Source organism: Salvelinus sp. IW2-2015, linkage group LG15 (assembly GCF_002910315.2).
Source record: "Salvelinus sp. IW2-2015 linkage group LG15, ASM291031v2, whole genome shotgun sequence".
Lineage (NCBI taxonomy): Eukaryota > Metazoa > Chordata > Actinopteri > Salmoniformes > Salmonidae > Salvelinus > Salvelinus sp. IW2-2015.
The window spans coordinates 27655962-27664921 of NC_036855.1; the positions used below are offsets into that span (position 1 = coordinate 27655962).

At 40.6% G+C, this 8960-nt stretch overlaps 1 protein-coding gene across 1 annotated transcript; it reads right to left on the bottom strand.

Annotated features, from left to right (window-relative positions):
• Window positions 1-1010: 1010 nt before the first annotated feature.
• On the bottom strand, window positions 1011-8715 carry LOC111974593 (polymerase (DNA directed), beta). Its single transcript, XM_024002436.2, has 14 exons — window positions 8527-8715; window positions 7989-8046; window positions 7737-7803; window positions 7486-7560; window positions 7245-7303; window positions 7043-7092; window positions 5234-5285; window positions 5026-5080; window positions 4839-4911; window positions 4593-4663; window positions 3491-3577; window positions 3126-3193; window positions 2828-2967; window positions 1011-1119 (listed from the first exon to the last, which is right to left on the bottom strand). The coding sequence occupies exons 1-14, from the start codon at window positions 8585-8587 to the stop codon at window positions 1025-1027; spliced, it is 1011 nt and encodes a 336-aa protein (XP_023858204.1). The 5' UTR covers window positions 8588-8715; the 3' UTR covers window positions 1011-1024.
• Window positions 8716-8960: the final 245 nt, after the last annotated feature.

The window sequence follows — 8960 nt, forward strand, 5'->3', positions numbered from 1 at the left end:
CATGCACCATTCTCTTGATTTCTAACATGGGTTACTAAAAACACAAAAGAAATAGTTTGCTGTTAGCTAGCAGTACCAATAACACCTTTCTCGAAAATCTTCAGGTTTGGGGGGGGATTCCACAAGGGTAGTTACTTTACCTTTCCATGTCCAGCTTTACTCAGAATAATAGTACAAAAGTTAGGCCATCTCGACATGTTTATGGGCACCATTTATTCCCTAGAAATCATGAGGATAGAGCTCAATTACAAACAGTGTTACATTTCCACCCATAAAATTAATTTTAAAAATCTGGACTCCAACTGCTCACGGGTACGTCTGGTTCTAAAAAGACAGAACTATATGTAACATAATATCCATTAATCACTCCAAGTGTTTTCATCTTGGAAGTAACTTCATCTCAAAAGCATGATTCATGTCTCCCAGACATAATACATATACAACTTGACAGTGAGTGAAGGAAACATCAATGTACAAAAGATGCRGCAGGAGTGACTAGTCAGGCATACTAAAAGATCTGGTATTGTCAWAACAGTAGCCCTATGCTTTAGCCTGGTAGCCAGTCTATTGCTGCAGTCAAGGTAACATTGTTGCCTAGCTAGCCAAACAAGACAGTGACAAAGCAGTAACAGACTGCYTTGCTGTTCGATACACAAATGATTTTAGCACAATAAAAATATATTTGGATGAGTCTGCTGACAGACAGCAATGTAAACAAATAATTCTGTCTTGGCATTGTCAGAGAGTAGAAATCTCTYGTGATGTCGTCAAAAAAAACAGATCACGCATATCACAAGAGTTAGAGTGTTTGCAAGTATATTTTAAGTAGACATGTTCTGTCAATCTATGGGAGAAACCAACTTCAAAAAGACCAACAAGGTTGTGCTATTTTTACCTCCTGGGAAAACAGACACCAAAATAAAAAMAAAACCTAAGACACATAGATAAACACAAACATACACAATTTTCAGCCTTGTTGGCAGTTAAATCACGTGGGGATAAAAAGTGTCTTTCATCCCTTCTTTCACTCGCTGCGTTCTTTGGGCTCTCTGTATTTCCATTGGATGTAGTCAAAGACATCCTTCTCACTGTCCACCATCAGAGGTTCCCCGGCCATACCTACAACCACAGAAACACAGACATGAACTAACCTTGCTGTTTAAACTGACTTTACACAGTTGGCTAACCCAACTGTGACAGTGAGATGGATACATTGCTGAAGTTCAGTAAATAAGATACAGATGCCTAATCATTTTTTTAAATATATATTAAAAAAAAATCAACCTCCAGACACTTTGATCTGAAGGATTCATTGCATGCCTTCCGAAAGTATTCACTGGCATAGACACAATACCCCATAATGTCAAAGTGGAATTATGTTTTTAGAACATTTTCCAAATTAAATGAAAATGAAAATCTGAAATGTCTTGAGTCAATAAGTATTCAACCCCTTTGTTATGGCAAGCCTAAATAAGTTCAGGAGTAAAAATGTGCTTAACAAGTCACTATTACATGCCGCGTGCAATAGTGTTTAACATGATTTTATGACTACCTCATCTCTGTACCCCACACATACAAATATCTGGAAGGTCACTCAGTCGAGCAGTACATTTCAAACACTGATTCAACCACAAAGACCAGGAAGTTTACAATGCCTGGCAAAGAAGGGCACCTATTGGTAGATGGGTAAAAATAAAAAAAGCAGACATTGAATATCCCTTTGAGCATGGTGAAGTTATTAATGACCCTTCGGATGGTGTATCAATACACCCAGTCGCTACAAAGATACAGGTGTCTTTCCTAAGTAGGTTGCCGGTTGCCGGAGAGGAAGGAAACTGCTCAGGGATTTCACCATGAGGCCAATGGTGATTTTAAAACAGTTAAYAGTTAAATGGCTGTGATAGGAAAAAACTGAGGATGGATCAACAACATAGTAGTCACTCCACAACACTAACCTAAATGACAGAGTAAAAAGAAGGAGGCCTGTACATAATACAAATATTTCAAAACATGCATCCGGTTTGCAAAAAGACACACACACAAAACAAAAGTCTACAATAAGACACTAAAAAACTGCAAAAAATGTGTCTAAGAAATGAACGCTRTGTATTCTGAACATAGTTATGTTTGGAGCAAATCCAACACATCACTGAGTACACCACTTCATATTTTCAAGCATGGTGGTGGTTGCATCATGTTATTGGTATGCTTTTCATCATTTCCAACAGACACTGGGAGGCAAATTCACCTTTCAGCAGGGAATAACCTAAAACACAAGGCCAAATATATACTGGAGTTGCTTACCAAGATGACATTGAATGTTCCTGAGTGGCCTAGTTAAAGTTGACAACAAAAAATTGTCTTGAAAATCTTTGGCATGACTTGAAAATGGCTGTCTAYCAATGAACAACCAACTTGACAGAGCTTTAAGAATTTAAAAWAGAATAATGTGCAAATATTGTACAATCCAGGTGTGTAAAGCTCATGGAGACTTACCCAAAAAGACTCACAGCTGTAATCACTGCCAAAGATGGTTCTAACATGTACTCAGGGGTGTGAATACTTACGTAAATTAGATATTTATGCATTTCATTCTGTATTCACCGAGGTCCATAGGGCCGCACAATTGTTTTTAAAGATTTCCTCACCGTCAAAATGTGTAAATATTTTCCCCCCAAAATGATTTTGATTATATCTAGATTACATTTTTTTTACTAAAAACGTGAGTCACATTGAATRGGCTCACGGGCCCGTATGTTTGACACCCTGGTCTAGGAATAGGGGCAAGGGGTTGATTTTGAACTGCTGATATTTTAGCGTGACTCACCAGTGACCCCCACTGGACGGATGGTGTACTCGTTGAGGGTGAAGCCTTTCTCCAGAGCGTGAGTTCTCATGTTCTTATTGAAGATGTCACTGCCAGTGAAATACAGCACACCACAGTAATACTGGTCCTTAGGAATTAACCTGCAGTGAGATAAGGGAAATTGTATTTCTGTTATAGCAAGGTGAAGGAAAAGATAATCAAATGTCGTTGAAAGTGCTCTATCTGACCATCCTCCAGGCAACAGAGTCATAAGAACCACGTGATTAGGTGCGTTTATGGAGGGTAACTAGCTACCCACCTGATATCAATGCGTCTGTGAAGATATTCCTCCTCGTCTTCATCATTCCGCTGCAGRTGGCAGACTCCCTAGAAACATATTAATGACCATGTGGTAGAGGGGTAGGACACTTTTATAGCTAAATAAAGACTGAATAGATAAACTTTCTGACTGATGAAACTAATTCTGCTGACAGACCTCCTAGAGAGAGAGCAACAATCACATAAATAACCAGTGAGCCATCTGCTTGAATGGTTGCTTCCGATTTAGTAAAGTATAGACCCTCCCTGCACAAAATACATCACCAATGACAACATAAAACATCTTAGTTACTAGACAGATTAAGCAACATTCCTTGCAGCTTGCTAGCCACAAAAGGTCCTCACCATGTATTTGGTGTCTCCCTTGGACAGTGTGTCTGTAATGAACCCAATGGATTCAAAATGCTCCACCACGGCATGGAGAAGTTTGGGCTGGAAGAGGAAGAGCAAAGAATTATGTTATGAGCATATGCGAGTCATAACAGTTATCTTCTGTTGAATGCAATGATGTTGGAACATTGCTGCGGGGACTTGCTTCCATTCAGCAACAAGAGTATTAGTGAGGTRGGCGATTAGGCCTGGCACGCAGCCGGGAATTCCAATTCATCCCAACGGTGTTAGATGGAGTTAAGGTCAGGGCTCTGTGCCGGCCAGTCAACTTCTTCCACAACGATCTCGACAAACCATTTCTGTATGGACCTCACTTTCTGCACAGGGGCATTGTCATGCCGAAACAGGAAAGGTCCTTCCCCAAACTGTTGCCACAAAGTTGGAAGCACAGAATCGTCTAGAATGTCATTGTYTGCTGTAGCGTTAATATTTCCCTTCACTGGAACTAAGGGGCCTAGAACGAACCATGAAAAACAGCCCCAGACCAWTATTCCTCCTCCACCAAACTATGCATTCTCCTGGCATCCGCCAAAACTTTTGAATCAACTACTCACCACATTTTATGCACTACAGTGCTAGCAAARTGTAGCTTATGCTTTCAGTACTAGATTCATTCTCTGATCCTTTGATTGGGTGGACAACACGTCAGTTCATGCTGCAAGAGCTCTAATAGGTTGGAGGATGTCCTCCAGAAGTTGTCACAATTACTGTGTAAGTCTATGGAAGAGGGTGAGAACCATGAGCATCCTAGGTTTTGTACTGAAGTCAATGTACCCAGAGGAGGGCGGAAGCTAGCTGTCCTCCGTCTAAACACCATGGTTCTACCCTACAGAGTGCTGTTGAGGCTACTGCAGACCTTCATTGCAAAACTGTGTGTTTAATCAATTATTTGGTGACATTAATATATTTTGAATAGTTTTATCTAAAAAGGATACATTTTTAAATGTTTCACTGTTTTTATGAAATTGACTGAGGAGGATGGTCCTCCCCTGCTTAATATATATTAAATCAATACAGTGCCAAAGCAGCAGTTGGCATTGTGGAGTTTGGTGGTTACCTGTTTCTCATCCACAGAGGTGTAGTTTGGGTGGGTCAGTAAGATATCAATATCCCCACTGGATTCAGCACCTGCAGGAGGGAATGCAGGAACAGTTAAATAATGAAGAAATTACCTAAAGAAATTATGACATGCATAAAAATCTGTCTTCCAGTGCAATCACTTCCTTGATACAACATGACATTGCAAATATAAACACTACACAGTTAGTAATAGTAAAAACCACCAAGTACATGGTGGACTCACCTCTCCTGTAGCTTCCACAGATTGTCCCAATGTACTCAGTATCCACCAACTCCAGCTCCTGCAGAATGAGAGTCTGGACAAACACACAAGAAGCATAAGACAGAGGTAAGAGTAAATACATGCCATTCTAACCACTTTAAAAAAATTACATCCGAATTATCTCTCTCACAATAGTAATTTCACTCACCTCCATCTTCGTCATCTCAGTTCGTGGAATCCTCTTCTCAAACTCCTCAAAGTACCTACAGCGGGCACAGGGCAGCGCCACCAAGCATGCAAAGGAAACTTACATTGGAATGTATGAGTCACCAACCAATGATGCACATACAACATTYGCAAAACACTTACATTGGTGCATGCTGACTGAGCCACTGACATAGGAAATTCATACTTACTTGAGTCCAATCTGCTGATGATGATTGAGCTTGTGTTCGATTTTCTTCAGATCTAAAAGCACAACAGTGTTGATGTAGTCTAATAACAATTGAAGTTACTTTTGAAATTGTATGGCATTCCTACATACAGTGGGGCAAAAAAGTATTTAGTCAGCCACCAATTGTGCAAGTTCTCCCACTTAAAAAGATAGAGAGGCCTGTAATTTTCATCATAGGTACACTTCAACTATGACAGACAAAACGAGAAAAGAAAATCCAGAAAATCACCATTGTAGGATTTTTAATGAATTTATTTTGCAAATTATGGTGGGAAAAAAGTATTTGGTCAATAAAAACGTTTCTCAATACTTTGTTATATACCCTTTGTTGGCAATGACAGAGGTCAAACGTTTTCTGTAAGTCTTCACAAGGTTTTTCACACACTGTTTCTGGTATTTTGGCCCATTCCTCCATGCAGATCTCCTCCAGAGCAGTGATTGTTTGGGGCTGTTGCTGGGCAACACGGACATTCAACTCCCTCCAAAGATTTTCTATGGGTTGAGATCTGGAGACTGGCTAGGCCACTCCAGGACCTTGAAATGCTTCTTACGAAGCCACTCCTTCGTTGCGGGCGGTGTGTTTGGGATCATTGTCATGCTGAAAGACCCAGCCACGTTTCATCTTCAATGCCCTTGCTGATGGAAGGAGGTTTTCACTCAAAATCTCACGATACATGGCCCCATTCATTCTTTCCTTTACACGGATCAGTCGTCCTGGTCCCTTTGCAGAAAAACAGCCCCAAAGCATGATGTTTCCACCCCCATGCTTCACAGTAGGTATGGTGTTCTTTGGATGCAACTCAGCATTCTTTGTCCTCCAAACACGACGAGTTGAGTTTTTTACAAAAAGTTATATTTTGGTTTCATCTGACCATAGACATTCTCCCAATCTTCTTCTGGATCATCCAAATGCTCTCTAGCAAACTTCAGACGGGGCTGACATGTACTGGCTTAAGCAGGGGACACGTCTGGCACTGCAGGATTTGAGTCCCTGGCGGCGTAGTGTGTACTGATGTAGGCTTTGTTACTTTGTTCCCAGCTCTCTGCAGGTCATTCACTAGGTCCCCCGTGTGGTTCTGGGATTTTTGCTCACCGTTCTTGTGATCATTTTGACCCCACGGGGTGAGATCTTGCGTGGAGCCCCAGATCGAGGGAGATTATCAGTGGTCTTGTTGTCTTCCATTTCCTAATAATTGCTTCCACAGTTGATTTCTTCAAACCAAGCTGCTTACCTATTGCAGATTCAGTCTTCCCAGCCTGGTGCAGGTCTACAATTTTGTTTCTGGTGTCCTTTGACAGCTCTTTGGTCTTGGCCATAGTGGAGTTTGGAGTGTGACTGTTTGAGGTTGTGGACAGGTGTCTTTTATACTGATAACAAGTTCAAACAGGTGCCATTAATACAGGTAACGAGTGGAGGACAGAGGAACCTCTTAAAGAAGAAGTTTACAGGTCTGTGAGAGCCAGAAATCTTGCTTGTTTGTAGGTGACCAAATACTTATTTTCCACCATAATTTGCAAATAAATTCATTAAAAATCCTACAATGTGATTTTCTGGATTTTCTTTTCTCGTTTTGTCTGTCATAGTTGAAGTGTACCTATGATGAAAATTACAGGCCTCTCTCATCTTTTTAAGTGGGAGAACTTGCACAATTGGTGGCTGACTAAATACTTTTTTGCCCCACTGTATACTCAACCCTTCACCATATGCACTGCAGGCTACTCTGGTATCTTCTTCTAAATGTAAAAAAATWGCTTTAAAAGCTGAGCAAACCTTCCAGAGTCTTCACTCCCTCATCAAAGAACTTTCTGGCAGCAGCAGGACTAGCGGAGGAGAAAGAAAGAGTTAACTGCTCAGGTGTCTTAAAGAAGGGCTGGAACAAAATCATGCAGAACAGTAGCTCTCCACGAGAAGGGTTTGCCACCCAGGGGCTAGGGTCAGGGATTGGGTTTAACAAACAATGCAGAAGACATACCCAATACCAGTGACTCTGGTAAGGAAATTGATGGAGGAGCTGGTGTCATCATTACGAATCTGGGAAGATAAACACAATCCATTAGCCTGCATCAAACTGAGTGAAATTAATAATATAATTATCAACTTTAAAAAGGTTATTTGTGCATTTTGTATTGTGGTCACAGGGGACAAAGAAGTGACAGACTGCAGAGCTCACTGTCCTTGCGTTAAGTTTTACATGTCATCCCTCAAACACTTACCTTTTCTAACTTCTTAAGTGTTCCTGTTTGTAAAAACTCATCTATCTTCTTAGCGATCTCTTTTCCAACGCCATCCTATTTAAAATAGATGAACACAATAGAAAGTATAATGATATATTGTTATAGTAAGTCACTGGTGAGCATTGGCTGTCATCAGATGAGCTTTCAAGTCAATCAACTACAGTCGACCACCGCTATAACAGCACTGTACTGTCTGTGACATCTTTCTCTCTCATCACTTATYCCCTCACCAATTTCTTGGCCTCTTCCCCATTTTTGATCTTCTGGGGGTACTTGGAGATCACTGAAGCTGCTTTCCTGAAGAACACAGTGGCACAACACAGATAAAGTTACTTACAGTAAATGAGGGAGTAAACGGGGCGTAAACAAACAAAACATATGTTCSTATGACCAAGGACTGAATGAGCCAGACAAATAACTTAAACAGATGTTTGTTGTGAAGGGACACTCACATCCCTCACTACACTACTCCCATCTCTTACCTGTAGGTATTGTACTTGTGTATAGCTCTGTTTACATTCCTCTCATAGTTGGCCAATTCTGGGAGAAAGAAACAGATACAAAAGCACACTCACTCACAGGCTTCGCATATGGAAGAAACAAACTCTAACAGAATATTGGAGAGATTAACAGGCTATTAACCATGCACATTCTACCTCACCAATGACAGGCTGTGTAAAGTTTATTTTTTCAATGTGTGATTGGTTTGATACAGCCATCATCATCATCATCATCATCATCATCATCATCACACACACACACACACACACACACACACACACACACTTACAAGGACGACGGTGTTAGATTTTAAAGATCGAACTAATAGCTAAATCTAGCTACCATACAACCAGCAAGTTTGCATTCGTGTTTCATTGCTAGCTAGTAAAAAGCTATCAATATTAAGTTGCGATGTTTGGGTGCAAATGAAGATAGCTAATGTTAGCTAGCTAAACTATCTATTATGTGCTAGCCAGCTGTCGTTAGCTAGCTAGCTAGCCTTCAAGTCTTTTGGCTTACCGGTAAGAAAGTCTGTTATTCCCTCGTTTGGGGATTCCTGTGGCGCTTTCCTTTTACTCATCTCTGTATTCAAGCTTTTCCAAAATTATATTGTATTGTATTCTTATTTTACGTGCTTGCAAGTAGTGTAGCTAACACTGCCTTTCTTCTGCTTCTTCTTCTTCTGATGGTTTTACCGCGGACTACAACCCCAAAATGAGTATTGCTGCCACCAAGTGGACGGTTGAAAAACCAAAACAAGGTAAAAAGAAAATCCATATCCACCCAAATAAAATAGTACATTGACAAAAACAAAACAAAACTRCCACTTCTTCCTTCTTTCAAATCTCGATATCTRCCTTCTCAGGCTCTAGGGCTGCTCTGCTGAGAAATATTGCCGCATCCACAATATCTATCTTCCTGGACCTTCTCTCCACCAGCTATAAAGGCCTCAA